Raw genomic sequence first — 24515 nt, forward strand, 5'->3', positions numbered from 1 at the left:
AAGTGAATGATGGGATCTTCTGAGTTGTCATGTGGGGACCCTTTGTCCACTGTGTTTGACTGATAGGATGATGACACCTCCAGAGGGTTCAGTATTAAATCCCAACATGCTGGGCTCAATCCCTAAATGTCATTCACTTACTTGGGTGACCAATAAGAGTCCTTTTTGTTCATCCAGGGCCACTGACTAGCACCTTTAGCAGTTCTGGAAATGTCTTTGACTGGTATTAGGTCAGCATTTCTACACACTCCTATCTAATAATGTCTCATCTGGTAATGTTTTATTAACTATTTGATTGATTACCTTCAAATTTAGTCATCCATGTTTCCTGTACATTGAATTGTTTTCACATTGTTGATCCATTAATTGCCTTTAAACTAATGGTTTGTGTCCAAAGGGGAGTTTTCCTATATGTGAGGGATCGTGCCGTTTTCCAACAATGGACACTTATGGGCGTGCAACTGGACAGATAATTGACAGCTGCTCTTCAAAAGTATTCAACACAGAATTCACCCCCCTACAGTTGCTCAAACATTGACAGATGCAGTGGACAGACACCATAAGCTTTTTTTTGTTTGTTTTTTTAATTGAAAAGATACTTTCTGAAGCACGGAGATGAGCATTTAGCAGTTTAATCAATGCCCAGAGACGACCAAAAATTAGATTCATTCAGTGCTATAGTTTATGACTAAATACCTGCAAAAGTAACATGCCACAACAGGTTTTAGAATGATTTTTAGACAGCTGCTGTAGTCTAAACTGTAGTACTTCAAACTACTACAAAGCCTTTCTGTAGAGATTCCATTTAACAATATGCATACATCTGCATGTTGACATTAGCATTAACTCAAAGCACTGCTGTATCACTGTCACAGACTTGCTGTAGACTGGTTTGCTGCTGCCTGCTTCTAAATCTGAGCATGTCCTCAGTTTTTAAACATGCCATGAGACAGTAAACTGTCAGTTTTACAGATTGCAGCATGGAAATCTGAATAAATGCAGCTTGCAGAACACGGAATGAGATTGTGGTGAATCAGCAGAATAGCACAAAATATGAATCCTGCTCTTGGCATGAAAAACATTACAATGGTTTTATATGAATAATGAGTATGTATACAACAGGTAAAGTGTTTTTTGTTTTTTTTTTATCAACAGTGTGATTTTTCTCTCCCTACACCACAGCTCAGAGGAGACCAGGTGTTAGGATAAAAAAAAAAAAAACTTTCCCATCAGAGAAACTCAGAGCTGTTTGCTCCAAAGACTTTGGCTGTAGCCTGTTTTTAATTTCTCCTCTCAAACTAGTCATCTTGGCATAAGACATATTGCATCTTATTGATAATTCCATGCTTCTTTTTTATTATTATTGGCTTAATTTTAGCACTTGAGCAAATTATGCAGATTATTACAGATCGATTTCATTCTTCCTCTGTTTCTCCAGCCCCATCCCCCCTTTTTTTCACTGCAACATCTGTGTCAAATCTAAAGAATACAATGAAACCCCACTTAAGCACACTTAACACTTATCCATCCAATCTGCAGACAGGTCCAATAACATGGATCTGCCATGGGACTTGCAGCCTATTACTTCTGGATTGGAGCAGGGGTGACCGGGGGGAACTAGCGAACATGGAGGACCAGGTTTTGGATTGTTCTAGGGGTTAAACTTTATCCACAGGATTTCCATCACAAAAGCCCCCTTAGCAGTGAGCAGACGTGACCTTGGGGCCTGCCAGGGACAAACTGAGGAAGTGAATTCGCTGAAGCGTCCCCCATTCACGTGTCGGCCTAATAGGTTGCTGTCTATCACACCAAGTACCCGACCCTTGCCACACCTCCTCCTCCTCTTACACTGGCCAGACTCCCTTTATTATGCTGATCTAATGACTGTGGAGGGTAATCCAAAAGACCTTCATTAGAATGAGGGTGGCGTGTTACGCTCTCAGCCAGATCTGAACTGACACTGGGTCTCATACCTGCCAACTTGGGTGAGCTTTAAAGGCAGCAGCTGTAGGAGCAGAATCTTTTATTCTTTACACAATTTAGAAATTCATATATTTTGATCTCATACTGAAATTTCTTTTTCATCCCTGGAGATGTAAGATGCAAATACCCACACAGGCAGAAAGCAGTAGTCACAAACAGGAAACATGCAGAGATAGAATGCTGGAAGACTACTTTGTAGATGTCTTGTCTGATGCGTATATACACTGTGCACAGTTATTAGGTTAATCATATTTCTCAGGATTCGTTTTAGTTTTGAGCAAATACAATGTTTTCAGTCAATGCAAATGGTATTGGACCTAAAATATGAATGTTTAACAAAGAAAAAGTGAGTTTTGTCTTTGCCAGGGTAACAACATGAACAATTATTATGCAACTAAATCACCAAAAGAATTTGTGAAATAAAGTGGCAATTAAAGGACATTTTTGGCCTTTCAGAAATATTTTTTGATCAGTAAAACTGCCAAAGGACTTAAGCAAGTGGCAACTTCTGGAGTAGAAAAATGAGGCCAACATGAAAGTGCCGAAGACTGCAATTACTTAAATGGTCACTTGAGGGTGGTTTTATAAGTGAGCCAGTCCCTATAGACCTCCATGTGAAAACGGCCAACTTTACAGCAGACGTAAACATGATTGCAGCCTGGTACAAAAAGCATGTTTGCTCTTTACAGCTATTTCCCCCATTCATGACAACACAACTTACCTATTTGTTTTGTATTGTGGCTTAAAGTTAAGCATAATTAAGGGAATGGCTACTGGTGACAGGTGGGCACCATCACTGACATGACAGGAGCTTCAAAACTGTTCCTCAGGAAACTTTTGGGTAACGTCATAAAGGGTTCACCTATCTTTAAATACAGTCAGTGAGGTTAGCTAGTCTATTTACGATGGGAACATGAATCTTTAACTTGAAACGCTTCACCTCTCATTCAAGAGTTAGAACTGAAGAAGCCTCTTGGTAGGTGGGTGAAATATCTTCAAGAACCTAAAAGAGAAGTCTCATTGTTTTTTTCACTGAAGCTCCCAGGATTATCATAACCTAAATGAATCTACACAGACATAGTCCTTTATTTTGTACAAACACAACACAGTGATAGTAACTTTTCTTTCTTGTCTATAAGGTCAAAAACTTCATAAAATGACTATGTTCCAAGCATTTAGTCTTTATTGTAATGTAAAGTTCCTAAATGCCTAGGGTTTAACATATTATGAACATGAGAACCATTATAGCTGCTTGCATGTTCTGATGCTGACCACAGCCTCTCAGAACTACTTGCACGGATGTAGACTCTCAGTCTTGTTTAATTAATAGTTTCTAGAACTGTGCACTTCATAAATAAGTGTTCTCTCAGACTTGCAGTCAAGCCTCTTCAGCCCAACACACATTTTAATGGGTCCCTGCAAACTCATGTTGTACAGACAGGGATTATTACACAGAGCATCATTTTTAATTGTATTCTACTTCTGAAAGCTTGCCAGAAGGTCAAATATGTTAGGCTGAATTAGATGGTAATGTGGTGTAAATGGCACAATAGAAGAGTAAAAGAGTCCATGTAATGCAATTCTGCAGCCATAAAAAATATTCTAGTAACTTTAGCAGTAAATGTAATGAGACTGTCCCTCTATCTGTCCATTTTCTTCCTCATATCCAGAAACAAATCACAGTGACAGTAGGTGAAGCAGGGCATGACTCACCCCAGCAGCATTTTCCAGTTCCTCCTGGGGGATCCTGAGAGCATTCCCAGGCCAGGTGAGATATGTAGCTCCCCCAGGGAGTTCTGGATCTACCCTGGTGTTGGATGAAGCTGCATGGAAGGCATCATAATCAGATGCAGATGAGCAGAAACTCAACCCCCTTTGGATGTCTGAACTCCTCACACTATCTCTCAGCCTTTGGACTTGCCAAAGGCTGAGTCCAATCACCTTTTGGTGCTAACAAATCTCAGCTGCTTTTGTTCTTTTGGTCAATACCCAGAGCTCATGACTGGTATATCTGGGCTTTGCATTCAGACTTAGCTAATTCGTCACCACGACGGTGTGATACAATGCCTGCATTACTGCTGCTGCCACACCAGTCAATCTGTCCATCTTGTGCTCCATTTTACCGCCACTTGTGAACAAGATCTTGAGCTATTTATACTACTTTGCCTAGGGTAGCAACTTACCCCCAACTTGGTTCCACATTTTTATTAACCAGATAACTTTATACTTTGAGGTGCTGACTCTCATTCCGACTGCTGCAAACCGAACAAAATATACTGAAACATTATGTTTTCTAACTATGAAAAAAACATTAGAATCAGAATCAGAAATACTTTATTGATCCCAGAAGGGAAATTGCTTATGTTACACTTGCTCCCATTCAAAGTCAGAAATAAAATAAAAATATGCCCTTAAAATATAAACATCAGTAGAAACAGTATGAGGATACATGTAAAATGTATGTTTCCTAAGTAAATAAAGTGTAAGTATACAGTGTAACAAGCGGTGTGTTTTTGCACAGTGGTAATAAATAGAATGTTAACAATGTAATATGTTCATATGTAATGTCTCAGCTTTATGCTGGGCAATAACACATTTTGGTCAGAAATTGAGGTTTTCATGCTTTTTGAAGATGCTATCAGGTCTAATCAGGTCTAAAGGTCTGCCCTACAAACAAGGCTACAGCCTTAGGACTCCAGACCCCACAGGCTCCATATTTTTGTGTTAGTTGGTTTATGATAAAAGCACCATTCAATAAACTCACTAACAATTAAATTGTATACAGTATCAGCTCAAATATAAGACTCTCTGATAAGATTTCAACACGACCAGTTTACGTTAGTTGTGGTATTTTCAGTATTTCAAAATAAATGTATTTATGAACAAATTACTACAAACGGGGCCAATGGTGGGGACCAGGGGACATATTTGTCCTGAGGCCCTCATGTGTGGGTTAATGCAGCTTTGCTTATTGGTCAAGCAAATGAGATGTTCCTTGGTAGAGGAGTCATAGTGTAGCTGAATGAAATGCTCTTGATCTCCATAATTCTAGTAAATGATGCAGAGTCTAGAGCTCTATAGAGACAAACAGACCAGTTACATTAATTACTTTTTGACTTGATGAATATCCTTCAAAGTAAAGGAGATCTGAAGCTTTCTTTGAGGATCCCTTTGTTCGTGTTTCTATCACACTTAGGGAGGGAGGAACTATTGCTCGTTGGTGTTAACTTGTAAATTTAGCAAGTAAATTTAAGTGTAGCAATGAAGGAATTTGGTTTTGCTTCAGTGTCGCCAAACTAAGTCACTGTTTTTTATACAGCAGATTTTTTTTAAACAGAGGCCAAAATGCTTTCCAATAAAAAAGTGTATGATAAGTAAGTATAGGTATATGGTTAAGGTTCTATAATGTTATTTATGGTGTGATTTTGCTTGAGTAATGTACATATTATAAATTGTAAACTTTTTAAAAATTATATAAAATGCAACTTCAATGGACTGTAATACATATTAAGTCTGAAACATACAGTGTTGTTAATTATGGAGAATAACCCAACTAATGTGGTCATATAGTTAAGACCCTACGGTACAATAAATTATGAAACTTAGCCTAGGTAATATAAATATTAAGACTAAAACCCGAGAGTATGATTAATTATGGAGATTAACCTGAGTCATTTAGAGCTTAAGTCCTGACCCTACAAAAATATACATGAAAACCCAAAGGGTCCCTGGATCCCCCATATGAGCAAGTTTTACTTTTATGCTAATTGTAATTCAGTTTGAGTATTTACATTATAAAAATAATGGAAATTTAAGGACTTCTTTAGTACAATATGAGTTTATTTTACATATTTTTTAAATATATGTAAGTCAAAATCATGACAATGTTGAATTTGACCTAAAGTGAAACATTGAGCCTTTCGCAAAAGCCATACATTCTGCTTTGTTTAGACATAACAAACACACACATACACCTTTTACAGCCTCATATCCTCAACCTGTTATGTCGCCACACACCTTCAGACCATGTGGCAAATTCTTAGGCTATAAATTTCACAGCGAACACAAACATTCTCTCTCCAATAAATCTCTGTGTAAACAAAGCATTGAATAGCATGCCGCCATCACATATGGAGCCTTTATGTGTTCTGTTGATTCTTGAACAATCATCCCACATGAGTGTGATCCTTTGAAGCATATTGACCTGTCACGATTCTTTGTTTTTCTTTATTTTAGAAAGTTCCAGCAAAATATGCATGACTGTAATTAACCGGCAGTTCACTCAGGAGGGCAAAGTTTGACATGAAGCGCTGGTTTGGAGCCAGTTATTGAACAATTTATTCTTCGTAGTTTATGCTGGAGCTTGCCTTCAGGCGCTCCCACAGATCTCAGTGGATTGACTCTTGAGAAGGCAGAAGAAAAGAACAGTGCTTCCAGTAAGCCATTACCTCTGACGATGGGGTTATTAATCCAGACAATAAAAGCTTTAGCTCTCAGCAACCCATGTTTTACATTTACTGTGTGGGCTTTTAGCTGATGCTGGAGAGAATTACAATGAATATGCAAGAAAATAGGTTGATAGTTTAATATTTTACTCCATGATAGTTTGAGTAATAATGAGAGGTAATGGTGGTAACTATATATCTTATTAACCAGTGGTGGAGGAAGTACATGGAGTCTTTTATCAGTGGTGAAAGAGAGGAACATATTGTATATAACTCTGCAGATTCAGCTTAATAACATGAAATATGATCAGCAAATAAGCTTTTCCTGTATAAGCTATTACTATGGATTACAATTTGAAGAAAGTTTACATGCTATAGAGCTATTGTTAAGTAATTTCTAAAATTAGCCGTCTTTACCAGACTCAGCAGATAATTTATTCACATTGATTAATCAATAATTAGACTCATTTTCTTATTTTAGCCATCACTGGAAAAAAAATTGCAATCACAAGTAACCGCCTCTGGACATAGTGGTGGTCTGTGGCGTTAGTGTGCTTACATTACTCTAAAATGGGCCATTCTGCATATTGAGCTTTGTGTATATAATACTTTCGCTGCAGTGAATTTTTGAAAGCATGACATTTACTTTTCTGCACTGTCATTTCACTACTTTTACTTAGATGTAATAAAACTGCCCGAAAATGTCCCTCTAGTATTATCGGCAAAATGTGCCTAATGGGCTCACGGTCCACAAAAGCTATTCCTGAGAATGTTACACTATTAGATATTGTCTTATTATCATTGTTGATGGATTCACTTGTGACTAACATTTTCCTGTTAAAGTTGGTTGTAGAACAGACACTTTCACAGTTTCATCACATTTGCGTCAGACTTAACAAGGATGCATTTTGATTGTAATAAATAACATAGCTAATAACTAAAGCTGTTAAACAAATATAGTGGACTTGTCTCTGAAGTGTAGCTATATGATTAAATGGAAATATCCAGATAAATGCACTTTGTCACATTCCGCCACTGTCATAAAGCCACAAGTGCAGAATGGCATTCTGGCAGTGACAGTAATTCAGCTGCCCAACACTGTCAATGGATGCTATGTCCTGATGTCAATTTTTTTTTTAGACTCCTCCCCTTATTCCGAACACTGAGTTTGTTTTTTATGTGGAGCATCAGAAGCTTTTCTCAGATGCTTCCTAGGTTTACTCTACTATACTCCTAGTGACTGTAGGCTCTCTGTTGTTACTAAAGCCACCACAGAATCCATATTTAAACTTTTGGTATACTGCAAAATACAGAGAGGTTTACCTGCTGCTGATAGGTTTAATCAGCATCATGTGAAATCGTTTAGAAAGTGTTTGAATCTAACAGCCGTAGATTTATTTGCAAAAGTCTAGCACTTCAGCTTTATGACGAGAGATACAAAAAAATGCAAGAAAATTAAATTTCACATGCAGTTATCTCAATAAAATTGTGGTTTCTGTTTGACAGTGACATCGACACAGTTGACTTGTACATTCCCTCGCACAAAGAGAACTTAATCTGAATTGACAGTCATGTGGTTGCACTTACCTTATTTAAGCTGTTTTGTATTAAGCATAATGAGGGCCATCAATGCCGGTAAATGCGAGACATCGCTTGCAGACCCTCTGCTGAAGACCACAGTAACAGTTACATGTAAATCAGGCCAGCAGGAATGTAAAAAGCAGAAGCAAAGGCACCAGATGAGATCAGATGAAACTGGTGCAGTTGTGACTGGAAAAGCTGGAATAATCTCAATGTATGCCCCTTTTTTTTCTATTTTCTCTGATCAACTGCATTGTGTTGTAAGTAGCGTCATGTAACACTGCTCTTGCACATTTAGTTCACCTAAAAATGTTCCAGTAGTATTTGCACATTGTCACCTAACTTGTGCCGCTGGCTTCGGGGAGTGATGATTGTCATTTTCCCTCATGTGTAAACCCAACGTCAGCAGGTAGGACTAGCCAACCAGCTCAGAGCAGCACGGGTCATGCCTTCACCTTTGTGGGAAAAATTAGACTTGTAGCTGAGTGATGTACATTAGAAGAGATTTAGCAGTGACTATATACAGTGCTGACTGAGAAATAAGGAATTATATATACATACATGCATGTCACCTGCACTGCACCACTTGCTGTGGGAAAGTTTGGTCATTTCAGGAGCACCTCAGCGACTAATACACATAGCTATAAGAGAATACGTTCGGAGTGAGATGAGTAACTAAAAAATGGTAGATAAATAAAACTGAAGGCCATGTTCAAATGTTTATTATGTTATTTCAATTTTTTTTGAGAAGCTCATTTTTTTTTATTTATAGTAAAGTCTATTAATGTGCACCATCCCATTAAATACTTCATGTCTCGTCCTTCAACAATTTTTTTCAATATAAACCACAATCTTCCTCTAACCTTCACCCAGTGGTGTCTGAGTTCCTGAATAAAGCTACAGAAAGGTTTAATAACACTTAAGCTGCCACACAGAGGGTTTTTCGTTGTGCGGAGTTAAAAAAAAAAAAAAGGCTTTAAACATTCAGTCTCTGAATGGCTTTAACATCCATTTAACAATATCAGGCTGCACATCCAAATGTGGAATTTTATTGATAATAAGTATGTCTGGTATTTCATTAGTAAGTGATGTGTGGAAACATGTTTGAATTAAGAACATCAAAAGCAGAATTCTATACACCACAATACAGAAGGGTTTGAGGCTATTAAAAGTCATTAGATGACAAGAATAAAACTGCAAACTGGAGCCATTCTCTGTTTTTTTTCCTATTCGACCATCCGGTGGATAATTAACCTGAAGCAAAGTATGGGTTGGAGCTGGTGTTGGAGATAGAATAAGTGTTTTAGTGCTTTGCAAAAGCTCGGCTGAGTAGATGGGGAGAGCCTGAACAGCTTCACTGCGAGTGAGATTCACTTTAAATATTCCATGAAAGTGCTGCGGTTGCACAGTGTTGTTTGAACTGAGAGAATCCCTGAACAAAGTATTTAATTCATGCATTGACTTTTCCACTACAGTTAAAACATCACGGAGCTATTTCTTGGCTTGTGGATATTCAGCTCAGCAGCCTCTGTTTAGTCAATAACATTGTGCACTGCCTGGTGTGGAGCTTCAGGTCTGATCCACAGCGGTTTCAACAAAACAGATCATGTTGTGTATTGTCAGTGCTGCGGGTATTGATGGATAACATGGATTAATGGAGTGCAGTGAAAATATTACAAACCACTCCATAAAAAAACCACAATGCAAGTAAATGCTATCCTCTGCCAGTCTTGGAATTAGTGTGTCATTAAAACTTCGACTGGTGAAAGCTTCATGTGAATGATGCCCCCCGGCTGCTTCACGCCTCACACGCTGCCACTTAACGTTGCTTTTCTGATGATTTTCGGGCTTCTTGCCACAGCTACAAAGCTGATACTTTCAGCATTTTGCAGGCACCGTGAGAAATTTCAGCCCTCCACACCCCATAAAAAGAAGAAAAGAGTTACTTATAAGAAGGCGAGACTGGCACAGCTGAGTTCAAGTCTAATGAGCAGCATCATGCAGTCATTTTAACTGTTCATGAACCAGCTTTTGTGCAGGCCTCTTAATGCTTCTTCAGATTTTTTCAGACTCAACACAAAACTCATTTTCATCTTACTTTTTTCCAAATTAATTTAAGAGCTGGAGTTATTTTATTTTTCCATGCGTTTTAGTGGCTGACTCCTGTTTGACTGCAGGCATTAAGGATAATTTTGAAATTAACATTAGCCACAGACAAGGGGCAGATTGTGCATCTAAAGCGCTCATATTATGGTTTTTGAGGTCTTCCTTTTACTTTATTGTGTTTGTATAAACCCTGCAGGAGTTCTTCTGTCCTACAAAATACACTGATCCTTACCTGCCTGAAACGCCATGTTACAAGTCCAGGCTTTTCTTTGGTTTCTTATATACACTTCTTGATCCACTACATTTCTCTGCCTACTTCTGAGGTTACAGTAAATAACCACTATCCGATAAGTCTAATATTATGCAATGATTTTGACCTTTCACAATGCATCATGCTAATTAATATACCAGCTTATGTGCAGGCCTCTTAAAACTTGTTCAAATTTTCGCCAGAAGACGCCAGTCATCAGAGCTAGAAACTGTAAAAATAGATAGACTCATTGGATTTCTAACTTTCTCACAGGCCTTAAACTAATGATGTGCGGCATGTGGTTCAGTCAGCAAAACAAACCCAAAATCAAAGCTAAAAAAATGGGATATTTCATCGAACCACTTTATTCTACATGTCACATTTAGAAATTTGCCAAAAATAAGCTCATTTTTTCTAACTGAAATCGACTGCCGGCATTTTCCTCATCAGCTCATGTTCATTAACCACAAACAGTCAATAGATGTGACATTTGCTGTAGCCAACAGCTACATGTTACTGACTGACGTCTACATTTTTAAGCATGGATGCTCCCGCTTGGTCTTTAGGGATTGTGTGTGCAACAACATAATCTAAGCTCAAATATCCATATGATCGCTTCACAGATCTGACATTTCACAGCGTTCTTGGCTGAACCATATGGTTGAAAGCTTCATAACAACACCAGTAAGTGCTTCTTAGACTATTTTTGTTAGATGGAAATGTCTGGTTGTTTTCTTCATGGCTCTCTTTTGTGTTTGTTTCTGCTGCTTATGTAAAATCATGATTTTTCACCTGAATTGGCACTGTGAAGGGTGAACCTGTCACTGTTTGTCTCTGTGCATTCTCAAAGCCCTTCTTGCTCAGTCTGAAAGCACACTGAAGGCAGCGTTCATCCTGCACACCCCATAAGCCCCGAACCTTCACAGACTTTACCAGACGTCAGTATCACGACTTTGCTACATTCAGTGATGAAACACACTAGTACTTTAATGAGCTCAATTGTTTTTAGGTAAAACAGAGGGGTGTTTCATAAAGCCAGATTACCAGTTAAGCCAGGCGAGTTTCAGCATTTCTCTGTGAAAGCATGCCAAGTTGTAGCAAATCACATTTAGCACATTTTTTTCAGTTTAAACTATCTGCACGGTATTCCAGTCGACTGTGCAGATACTTTAAAGTGAAAGCAACAACCAGCATGCTTTTAGAAAGTCTGCAATTAAACAAAATCAGAAACTTTCATTTATGATTGAAACAGTGCTGAATCTAACTGGACTACAGCATGCAGCCAAAGATTCTTCTTTGCTTTGTTTATTGCAGCGGTTTTGTTTTTGATTTACACATTTTACTCTCCATGAAATCTACTTAAAATGTGCTGCTCTACGGCTGTGAATTCTGTTCTAATATTGCAGTTTTTTCACTGCGAATTTATTTGATCTGTGTTTGATGTCTGTGTTTCCAAGTAACACACTAGATTCGCTGCAGTTTTTTTTTTTTTTTAACCAGATTAATCGTGCTCAAATCTGAGGTTCATTCAGAACAGACTTTTCACTGTAAGTTCTTTATGAAACACCTCTCAGTTCTGAAAATCAGCATCTTTAAGTACGTAGTCACCATCATAAGGTAAATGACTTGTGTGTCTATAAGAAAACTCCCTCCATGTATATTTATGATGTGGCATTACGCTCATCACTGTTACAACGTCACAGTGCCATGCATTGTGCGTTATTCCCCTGAGCAAAGTCTGCAGTCTTGCATACTGAATGGAAAGTGTGCATAAAGGGATCAAGAACTCAACCAGAGAGCCCTCGAGCGCTCGCCGCTTTCATAGTGGAACAGCGCAAACCCCTGACAGATGTGCATTTGTCAACGTCTGTGAGAGCATGCAGGGGGATGCTGGAACTGGGGTCCTGACTGCAGCTTTTAGCCAGTGACCCCACTCACCCACCGTGTCATGGCAATACCTCATTCTGATTGAGAGGTGTTTACATGAAGTCAGTGATGTAATGGGTTAGAAAGTGGAACAAAAATAACGGCTAAAATGTCTTATCGTGATGAATTAACTTGTAACTTCATGTGCACAGTCTGAATCTTTATTTCCGTGACAAAAAAAATCATTGCTGTGATGTTTATAACGATTAAAATTAACATGCAAATGGAAATTATCATGGGGAGGCCCGATAGTGTCGATACACTACATGTTACATACCACGAGGCCAATGCTTTCAAACAGCGAGTCCCTGGTTTGATTCCCAGCCAAACACTGGAAAACTAATGCTCAAAAGCTGTAAAAAAAATAAAGAAATAAATAATGTGTTTGAACCTAAATGTAATACACAGGATTTCTGGCTGACATTGCAATCATATAACCAGGCCGGGCTCTGTGGGGGTGCAAAAGCATGTAGTGCACCTTCATTTCCATGTTTTGCCATGGGAATTACACAGGTACGCTGTGTTGTGTCGCTCTACACAGCTGTGTCGACCGGTATTTGCTTCTTGTCTAGACAATGTGACAAGGAAATTCAAAAATGAGTCGGGAGGTCGGGATCAAACACTGGCAGCAGCAGCAGCACGGCCTCGACAGCTGCAGACACTGAGGCAGATCATGGAGAAAGCAATCATTTTACCAGCAGCTCCAGCCAACGTTAGACTGTTTGTGCCCACTTTAGTGTCTGCTACAACCAGCTCACTACCAACTTCAGCATCAACAAGTAAACTTTCACAAGCACTAGACAACCTGAATCAATCCCCGGCTTGTCTGTACAGTGGGGTAGGGTGTTTGATTTATGGCTCATGGTCAAAACAGAGTGGCAAGAATATGTCCAATTCTGGTGAAAATTGCAGTGATGATGTTGCGTTAAAGTTTCAGGAAGACTGCTGTTACCACAAATAGATATAAAAGTATGTGTGTTTGCACAGTATGATGGACTGATCCAGATGCAAAAGCAGCTGGTGACGTATATAACAAACTTTTGGTGGATCGCTTTTAAGTGTCTGCATGACTTCGGATTCATCAAACTCATTTTGTTCCAGAATCAGATCTCTGCATTTTTATTTGCATTAAATAAACATGATCAAAATAACGGAGCGTGTCATGCATTACTCTGTCTGCTGGAACTGGGCCACAAATACCCCCTCAGCTGTGTGCATTGCAACAAGGTAGAGGAAGAAAATGCAGGGGGGACATTTCCTGCGCACATGGGGCCCATGATCCGCAGCTACGCCCCTTAATGCACGCAGTAACCGATAAACTGATAAAGACATTTTATAGACAATCTCCGTTTACTTGCAACACGATGGATGCGTTTTATTTCTAGCATTCCAACTAATTCACAAAGGCCTTTATTGCCTTGGCCTCGCGCAGCCTGGCTACCTCTCTCTCACACCACACCAATGCAGCCCACGTGCACGAGCGGTGCGCCCAGGTCGGGAGCGCGCGTGGAGGCGGTCCGGGGCTGCCTCAGTTTTCTGTAATCGCTTTTCTGCTGCTGCTACCTCCAGTTAAATAGCAAGGACACGGGAGCGAGCAGACGGCCGTGTGAGGATATTACTTTTTTCGGTACCTTGGGATTACGACGCGGAATTTGCAGCATCGACGGCCAACCGCCAGGTAAGCTCGACACACGCGTTCGGCCGCCCCTCGTCGATCCGCGAAAAGTAAGTAAATGTCCCGTGAAAAGTGTCGTTTTCCAGTGAAGAAGAAGAAGGAGGAGGCGGAGGAGGTGGTGGAAGAGAGGGGGGAGGTGGATGTGTGGGACGAGCCTCCCTTTGTGCCGAGGCAGGGTCACCGCTCTTCAACGCACAATGTGGACACTCCGCAAACGGCCGGGATCCGCTGGTTTTCCCCCCCGCCGCTCCGCTGGCCCTGCCGTTGACCGTCCTCCATCAGCCCCCGCCGTCGGCTGCTTCGGACGAGTCCGACAGAAACGCCTTCTTCTATGCGTATTTTCATTGAGTTTAAAACACCGAGGCCTGTTCAAGCTTCCTTTTTTTTTTAAATGCCCCTCGGCGGTAACGTAACGCACCCTACTTTCCGCCTCCTCCCCCCGGCCTTGTAATGTTAGCTAGCTCCCCACAATGTTTACGGTCGCTTTTGTAGGACGGCTCGGTTTCATTCCCCTGTTCGACCCCTATTGTGTGTTTCATCCCCACAAACGTTGACCTATCTGCTCGGACCGGGCAATTGAGTGATGCCTAATAACACACAGACATATTAACTTGGCTCTGGTGTTATTTTGGGGGGGTATTATGTCCCCGCATCGACTCTGGCATCTGAAACCGCTATTGAACCGGGTACATTTGAGGCGTTGATGTCCCTATCATTACCGTGAAACGCCCCCCGGGAAAGGCGACCTGTCCGCCACTTCACTTGATCGTTTTGATTGACTTCTCACCCATCGGACAGCTTCTGTCTGTTTTTGCTCTCGTATTACATTTCAATTATTTCTGCCCTGTCTTTGTCGTCTGTAAAGAAGGAGGCTTTAATTAATTTTCAACAAAACCGGGGAAACGCTCGTCTGCACGGATGGCCTCATCATGTTCAAATGTCCCTTCTGATCTGGCATTGATGATATTTGTCTCACTTATTGATTAAAAAAAGGCATTATATTTATCTAGTACAACTAATGTATTATCCAGTATTTGTCAAAAGAAAAGGTGAAAAGCATGACACGCATCTTTAGTTTGTCTCAGAAATCTAGGCCATATAAATTGTACCTGACTACACTGCAATATACAGCATAATCCCTAGTAGATCTTTAGGTGAATGTTTCATTATATTCCTTTTAACAAGGGTCCTATACATGTGTAATTCGCAGCACTTTAGGCTTCAACAAATGTCTTTTCATCTGCTCTACACATCCTAGTCCAATTTTCATCCACATCCAGCATTAGATTGATTTAAACTAATCTTCTCCCAAATCTACCTGACAAACAAACAAATCAACAATGTGCAAACTTGCTCATGTGTTAAGGTTAACTTGCTTCCTTTTTTTTTTTTTTTTTTTTTCTTCCCAGGGCCCACGATGTCCAGCGAAGTGCAGAGACCGGACGACAGCCCCAGCACAAGCGGGGGAAGCTCGGATATTGAACAAAGGGAATCGGTACCACCTGAGCAGGAGCGAGAGCAAGCACAGCCCAAAAAGAAGGAGACCAAGATCTCGAGTAAAACCGCTGCTAAACTTTCAACTAGTGCCAAGAGGTAAGAAAAATAGATAGGAGCTTGAATCTGGCTTTGGAGAGCAGCAGCATTTACACAGGAGTTGTTTGTTAAACTGAAGGCCTCTCCCCTGTTGCCCCGGGGGTGTGAAGTTTTATAAAAAGACTGCAGTCCCACAGGCATTGTCATTTCAAACATCCACGCTATTCAGTGTGACACCAAACCCACAGAAAGGAGGTAACACTCACAGCTCGGCACTGAAGTGTCGCTGCTGTCATTTGAAAGAGATATTCTCGTTCCAGCGGGTTTGTTTGAATGAATACGCCTCATGCTCCGCAGCACCCTTGTCTCTCCTGCACCACCACCAACACTTACCTCCACCAGTCTTAGCGCTTCTTCCCAAAAAAGACCAGCGATGAGAGAATTATGCAACCAGTTGAGCAAATAGTTGGCCGAGGCCACTGAGTCTTTTTATAACAGTGACTGATGTTATGAACATCTCCCTTTTGTGTGTCTGTGCCTCGCTTAAAAGCAGTTTTGAAGAAGGACCTTACCACTAAGAGCTGGACCGATTTTAATGCTGTATTAAGCACAAGGTTTTTATTAAAGTGAGTTTAGCATCAGTGTTGGCACTCAGTGGCTCCTTACTGTTTGAATGTACAATTTTTTACAACTGTCTGCTGCAAATCATCGAGCCAGATGAATTAATGTGCGTACTTGATTTGTTGTCTCAGTAACTTAAAAGAGAAGCATTTAAGCTGTAATCATAAACGAACAGAAGTACTGCTGATCAATTTGGAGAGAATATCTAATTGCATTTGCTCTGACAGATACTGTGATTTGATTTGCCCTTACATTTTTTAAAGTCCTGCTGCAGTTGAGTATTCACTGTGCCATAAATTTAAACTGCATTTGTAGACTTTACCACGTGAGATTGAAAGTGTGATTTTCACACAAGGAGGACGTTATGAATTTGTAAACCTCTGACACAGCTGACATGCTGTGTAACATACATCCCAGTTTGCAGCCTTTGCTAATTATATTGTTTCAAAATACAATTTTGTTATGAAATCAATCAGTTGTTTGGCCCTAATCTGCAGTGTTGGAACTTGTCATGAAGACATACTTTAGTTCCACATTGTCACTAAGTTAGGATTAAAAGCTACATTCACGTCTACACAGGCTTGAAATACTAAATGCATGTCCTACAGTTTCTACCCACCCAACATAAAATTTACCAATAACATGTTTCTTTTTCAGGATTCAGAAAGAGCTTGCAGAAATAACACTAGACCCACCTCCAAACTGCAGGTAAGGAGATGTTATACATTCAAAGCATTACTGTAATGACTCATAAGCCTGTATGTACAGATGCTCAAGCTGTAATGAATATAGACAGCAGGGATGTGCTCGCTTCTCAGCTTCTTGTCTCTAAAAACACAAAGGCCATGCTGTAATGCACTCGCTTTTGTCTTTGCTCCCATAATACTGTTGTTTGTGTTTTTTGTTTGAGATGGTAATCTCAGGTGAATCAGAGTGACTGTAGCCCATCCTAGCATTGTTGCTGCTGCATAATTCACACTGCAACCCCTGCTGAAAGCGCAGCCTTTTAGATGACAGTATTATGGTTCCACTGAAATGGTTGAAAATGAGTGGCAGCATGACTTTAAAACCTGTTTTGATTCTCGTGTGGTTCCCCCCTTGCCGTGCTGGGGATTTACCACAGACAATGGTTATTGTGTGCAACTGCTGCAGCTCTGAGCCCTTTGAGGAAGAGATATGGTCGCAAGCGAGTGGCAGGCCACATGTGCATCAGTCTCAGTGGACATCACAAAAGGCATACCTTTGGGATGTAGCTCAGGAGCTGGCTTTTATTGAGCTAAATAGCACAAAGTGATGGTGTCATTGATTGTGGCTCTGTTTATTACAGCACAATAATTACTCTGAATCAGCACTCCATTGCAAATTAAGAAAGAAAATGGAAGCCGGCTTTTGTTGAGGACGCTTGTGGGAGATGCTGATGTTTTCTGACCATTCTGGATGGTCGTTCATAGGCACCTGCTTAAAATGATTAAGGAAAACTGCTTTGTATGACTCATCTGGCGATTGGAAATTACTACACCCTAGACAGCCTTGTTTATTGCATGAATTAATCACCCCTGCTGGGTCTCATCAGAACCCCACCATCATTAACGATAAACATTGAGCTAACCTTTTCATTTCAGCTCACATCCCAATTTTGTTATTGTACTGGAGGCTAAAGGAGATGTTGTTTTCCTCGAGGACCCTAATCTATTTCAAACCCCCCTCCCACCTCCCCCTAAAAATCTAGGTTGGCTCACATGAAGGATTTAGCTTGAGGACACAAGTAAGTCATTTGAAAGTAAAATAATCGCTAGCAGAAATTTCACAGTCATCATCTTAGTGGGGGAACTAGTTGCCTGGGAAACAATTAAGCTTCTTCAAGATAATCCTTTTCTGTGTGTGTGTTCCCTTTCTTTACTCTAAAATGATACCAAAATCTGGTACTGTGTTTTCTGTGATGCACTCAAATAGATTAGCAGTCTGTTAACAATGGCAGGGGGTCAGATGCTGCAAAAGCCAGATTTCTCATGCTGGCGATCACAGCCCCATTTACATTCTCGCATGAATGAGTGCACACCGCAGTGCTAGTGTCGTCATTTGTATGCTGCACGCTCCCTGCTCCTGGCCAGGTTAGCCTGAAAGGTTATTCATTTCATTCCCTGCTACAAATGGAGTCACAGACTGTTGGCCCCCTTCAGCAGCCAGACAGAGAGTTGTGTTTAAGAGATTCACTTTGGTACTTTCGGCAAATGTGGTGCTGGGGGCTAGTTGATGTACGTCACCTCATCAGTCTCTCGGCTGAGGAGCCCCTTGGACCCTGTCGACACGTCGTCCTAGGCACACGGAATTTACCTTCTTCATCTCGTAGTTAAAATCTGCAGTCCTCTCTATCACCTGCACTCTGTTCACCTTAACGGATCACACAGTTTTCCTGTCTGCAAAACAGAGAGCCCGTCTTTCAGCGCTGATGTGTGCTAAGAGTCATAATTTACCATTTAACACCTTGGAAGTGTTGAGGATCTAATTTAGTGGAACATCTGTGGCAGGAGGTGCCCACTTGATAAGTGTAATAAAACACCTACGCCCTTTCTTCAGGCATCCCATTTAAGGTTACTGTGATAACCCTCAGCTGCATTTAATATCGCAATCTGTTGTTTCAATAATCCGTCTGTCTTGATAAATCACACGCTTACTAATTTCTCCTCGCTTTCTGGGACTATGAAGAGTCTACAATAATGGGGCTTAAGTTGTTTAAAAAATCAATTTTTATGCAACGTGAACAAAGCTGTCATACTTTTAGTGCTATGTCAGTACTTGGAAATCACAAGCAAGTATTTAAATTTGTCTCCAAGCTTTATCTCACTCTCGGCTTTGTGACAGTCTGCTTGTCACCTTGGCAGTTGTCATGCATCAGACGAACAGGAACATGCTGAAGCCCAAGAGGATTTGACATGGCAATTATTCTCACTGTCATACACTTTAAGTCTATTGTACTGGCAGCTTGTGCTTTTACACTTATTGAAGCATATGAAGCAACTTTTGAAATGAATAGTGTTTTCTTTCCAGCAAGATGCACAAATATTTTCAGTGATCTTACTGGGAATAAAGCTCGATTAGATACCTTAAAGGGAAACATGACAGACTTACCAATCTTTCTGTATTTTCAAATCCACAAAGATTAAAATGTTGTGTTTAAATTATTGATCCACAGAGGGTGTTTAAGCTTTGATAATATCACCTTGATGAATTTTTTAACTTCACCTGTTTTTCTTTTTGAAACATTAGAGCTACAAACCACAATTATTTCCATTATTAACTAATTTGCAGTTTATTTTTCTGTAATTGGATTGTCTGGTCTACCAGATGTCAGCAAAAATACATCTCTTTTTCCCTGGTGATGCCTTTTAAACTGTGTGACCAACAGTCTAAACCCCAAAGATACTCATTTCAAATTGATTACAACACAGACAAAACAGTCTCCACAATCTGAGAAGCCGAAACCAATAAATATTTGGCATTTTTGCCATATTACATGACTGAAACAACAATGGCAGTAGATGTAGGTGAATTGTTTTAAATTTTACACGACATTATCATGGGTTTAAGCTTCAACTGAATTAGTTAGCACACAATTCCTGTCCAAGACCACAGAATAATGTGGAATCCTTCAGCTTTATCTGTTGAATCACATCCCATCTCTCCCGCATCCGCCTCCTCTGCTCACTTTGATATGTTCCTGTCATATAAAATACTCCGTTCTGCCTCCCACTTTATATTTCCTTATCTCTTTTATCTTTGTCATTAGTGTTGAATCACAGGATTTCTTTTGGCTTCATTTAGTATTGCAGCACTGTGACTGATGTGAGTTGTCATTGTTCCTTCCGTGTGATGTTGAAATCCCTACAGAGACACTTGGACATTTAAAGTTAAAATAACAGCTATTGGTGATGCGACTTGCAGGTCTAGGCCACTGTGCTGTTTCATCTCGTCACACAGATGGACAAACAGATACTCCTATTACACATAAAAAATGGAGTGATAGCAGAACAGTGCTCAGCTGCCTGAGACATAATAGTAAATGTCAGGTTTTTGTGTCAGCTCATCCAGATTCTAAGAAGAAAGGGCACTTTAAAAAAAAAAAAAAAAAAAAAAAAGCTGCTTTTGTTCAGTGAGAAATCGCAGCAAAATAATCCTTTTGCTGAAGAGGTAGACATACCAATTTCTCCTCCTCAGGCAACTCAAATGGATTAAATGCAATGCAGCCGCAACCCATGGAGCACTTTGAGTAACAAGTTCGGCTCCCTGCTCAGTCAGGTTACTACTAATCATTCTGGGAGATATAAGAAACCACCACCTGAAGTGGAAGTCGATAAGATTGAGGGAGAGTTGGTACAGCTAAAAAGTCATTAGCAAAACATAATCACAGAATAACTCCCTTTGTGATTGGAACATTACAGAGTGAGAGCGCTTTAACAGCGTATACATGCACTCTATCAGATCTTCATGAAATCTGCTTTAAGGATCGCAAAGCCCGGCCTGCTGCGTTACCACTACCACTCAAATATTTTAGTAGATTTTGAAACGGTGATCCCGTCATTTCAGGCAAAAGTAAATAAAACCAGGTTTCTGAATTTAACTTGACTAAAATTGATTTTGCCAGCTGAAATGCCAACTGCTGCTAGCAGATATTTCAGCTATGGTTAGCTAGCTAGCTAATTAAGCTACTATTAGCTCTGTGACTTGGTTGAGAACAATGACTGTGGCCAGCTTTCTAGTGTTTTCAGCTGGCTCATAAAAATAAGGACCTTTTTAGAGATGTCCTAAATGCGCACTTCATAGCTGCAGACATTACATTGCACAGAATTGAAGCTAAACCTTGGAAAGTTTTTGATCCAAATAACAAAAACAGCTTTGTTTTTATATTGAAATATAAGGTTAGTTAGTGTTAGTATTTTGAGGGTGACAAGGAAAGGATCTCTGGCATTTTGTAGCATTAAATTAGTTAGCCAGATATATTAATGCTTGCAGATTATGCAAGAGCAGGTAAATGTGCTGTTTAATTGAGTTGTCACACTGTTGTTGTTATATTCTTGGTTTCAGAGCAACTAAACACACCACCCTTCATACTTTATATTTCTCCTATATTGTCTTACTGGAATTTAATGTTCACCAGTTCCTGCTAGTCAGAAACTGAATAATTATTGTAGTCATTTTTAAAGCAGTGTCCATTTGCTGTTCTGCACCTACCTAAATTTAATGCTTGATTGAAAACTAAACATTTATGGATTCTTCACAGTTATATATTTTAGAAGACAGGGATGTTCTCAGCAACTAATTTGTTGATTTAGATGTAAATTTAAATTTAGATTATTCTGAATTTAACAAAACACCTTGCATGTTAATGTCCACATGCCTATACTGAAAGTGGCTAGTCAAAGGGTTTTATGCCAGCTGATTCTGATAGACTGTATACAAACCTGTTTAAATTTTTCAGATCAAAATACTGCCAAAATGCACTTGTTTCATCAGATATCATCTGAACTGCTTCCCTTTCTGATTTACAACATCTGTGTATTTGTGTGTGTGGAGAAGATCTGGCTAGCTGTGGGTAGCTGCATAACATTTACCAACTAGTGAAGGTACCAACTTTTATTTGCTAAGTCAACTCATCGAGCAACTAAATAATAGATCATGAGAATAATTTTAAAAAGAGTCAGCAGATTAATTGATACTGAAAATAATCCCCGTCTGCAGCCAAAGTCAACATTTTGTTTGCTGCTTGATTGGAGCTTCAGCTGACTACCTCGCATGTCATTCATTCTTTTGTGAGGCTGTGTAATACAGCTGTACTACATGGCTGACCTTTGAAACAAATACTCCTATTTGAATTTTCCTGTTGTCATGTAATGCCCTCATGATACCCTAAACAGAGCTGTCACTGGTTGATGCTATCATGCAAGCTGTAGGGAAAATGTCTTTTCACACAGCATCACATGCTTGCTGACTTAGAGCCTTAGCATGAATATTTATCTCCATCATCATCAAGTCTCACCAAGAAATGAGGCTGTCGCTATTGTAGGTTCTGACCTCTAATTCTCTTCTCACTGATGGGATCATCTTCATGTCTGTGGTGACTGCGTATTAGTTTTGTGCCATGCCCCTGGGGGATTATATGTGAGTGACACAGCCAGCATCATTTTTCACAGCGTTACCATTAAGCACAGCAGGGAGGCCTTATTAATATTCATGAAGGGGCGGAGGGACGGGGACTGGAGGAAAAGGGGGGATGAGCTCCAGGAATACCTCCTGGGTATTCGAGTTGATCACCGTATTGTGTATGGCAGTGTCAATGAATTACCACGGGTAGAATTTGGAGGCTGTTTGAAGCAAGTAAAAAACACACACTTTCACTGCTGATAGGCAGATGGTCTATCACCAGTGAAAAAGATGTCAGTCTTACTGCCCCTTCCAACCACATACCTCCATGAAGTGCTCCTCCTCTGTGTCGGCCACTAAATAAAGCAGAGAGCCTGGATGACACAGAAGAAAGACACACACTCCATCTGTCCCTCATAACAATCATTCACACTGTGACAGATCAGTTGTGAATCTGTAAATTTATCATTTTCAGTGTTTTTATTTCAAAACAAAAACAGTTTTCTCTCACTAACACCTTGTTCACTTCACTGTGCAGGATGATGTGTATGTTGAGTGTGTTTTCACCTATCATCTGCCATTTACACAAGTGTTACATAGAAACATTGAATTCAAGATTCAGATTCAAGACCTTTATTTATCAGAAACACAATTATACACAGTATAATTCGCAATGAAATGCTTTGTGCACCTGTTACAAACCGAAACAATATAAAGAATAAGAACACACAAGAAATATGTAGATAGATAGATAGATAGATAGATAGATAGATAGATAGATAGATAGATAGATAGATAGATAGATAGATAGATAGATAGATAGATAGATAGAAAGAAATTAGCAAAATTACTATATAAATCAAAGTGAAGAAGTGCAAATAAAATACATGCACGCACACACACACACACACACACACACACACACACACACACACACACACACACACAGACACACACACACACACACACAGACACACACACACAAGGTGAAAGTGAACAGGATATTGAACAGAGGTTGCATGTTGAGTCTGTTGAGTCTACTGAGCCATCCATTTACATAGACTGAATAGACTTTGTCAGACTTTTTTGTTTCATCTCTAAAATAATACGAAAGCAGTGAATGCTCATCGTTTCTCAGAGTTTGGAGTAATGCCGAAAGATGTCTTCTTGTGTCTGTGTCTGTGTGTGTGTGTGTGTGTGTGTGTGTGTGTGTGTGTGTGTGTGTGTGTGTGTGTGTGTGTGTGTGTGTGTGTGTGTGTGTGTGTGTGTGTGTGTGTGTGTGTGTGTGTGTGTGTGTGTGTGTGTGTGTGTGTGTGTGTGTGTGTGTGTGTGTGTGTGTGTGTGTGTGTGTGTGTGTGTGTGTGTGTGTGTGTGTGTGTGAGAGAGTGAGAGAGTGACCTGCTGTCCAAAACTGATAGGTATTGAGAATGCAATGATAAAAATCATTGCAAAGCAGTAATCTCATATGGAATTAAACTATGATTGGAATTTTTGCCTAAATAATCAGTTTAAACAATCCATTAAAGTAATTCGTTTTTTTTTTTTTACCAGAAGCATTTTTTAAAAATTGTATTTTTTTTGCTAAAATCCACAAAAACCCACAACTCACTAATGTAAATTTTATTCAGGCTTAAAGTTTGGCACAATTAATAGTGTGGCTACTTTGAATGACAAGTGGGTACCATCATAGGAGAGTCTGTCCACAGTATCCTCCATCTCCCACCGCTCATTTTTGCATTAGCTGAGAGTAGACATCAGGAACTGCCAAGATGGCGACACAGAGCCACCACACTGAGCTTCAAAACTGCTCAGGAAACCTTTGGGTGACAACGCAGAGGGTTTGTCCATCTTTATAAACAGTCAGTGGTTTTTCACTTGAGATGTATAGTAGTAACTGAATTTCATGAGTCATAGTTAAGCTAAGTTCTTATTCCAGTACTTACAGTCTTTGGTTTTTTTTGCTTGCATGAACTAAATAGCACATTGTACTATAACATACATACGATCTTAGTTCTTCAAACTCTTCATTTGCAACATGCACACTAGCTATAATGTCTCTCAGATAGGACATAGGACAGGGAGAAATATGCAGTCTGGAAAAAATGGCCTCACTGAAAGATAAATAAAGATATCTTGTGCCTGGTTCAAGAGCAGAAGGCTGTACAGATGGATGGTGCTAGACTGGGTTCTGCTGATTTGTTATAGCCACCACTTTCCTCATGCACCTATGTAACATCTGCTGAAAATAATTTTCTTC

The 24515-nt window shown here is 39.9% G+C and overlaps 1 protein-coding gene across 1 annotated transcript in view; it reads left to right on the forward strand.

Moving 5' to 3' along the window:
• Positions 1-13793: 13793 nt before the first annotated feature.
• The window catches only part of LOC111579336 (ubiquitin-conjugating enzyme E2 E2), a 29456-nt gene continuing 18734 nt past the window's right edge, over positions 13794-24515 (forward strand). The window contains exons 1-3 of the mRNA XM_023286591.3: positions 13794-13969; positions 15376-15559; positions 16778-16828. Coding sequence (XP_023142359.2) covers positions 15384-15559; positions 16778-16828 — 227 coding nt within the window. The 5' untranslated portion in view covers positions 13794-13969; positions 15376-15383. The remainder of the gene's footprint in view (positions 13970-15375; positions 15560-16777; positions 16829-24515) is intronic.

The sequence above is a fragment of the Amphiprion ocellaris genome, chromosome 9 (genome assembly GCF_022539595.1).
Source record: "Amphiprion ocellaris isolate individual 3 ecotype Okinawa chromosome 9, ASM2253959v1, whole genome shotgun sequence".
NCBI lineage: Eukaryota > Metazoa > Chordata > Actinopteri > Pomacentridae > Amphiprion > Amphiprion ocellaris.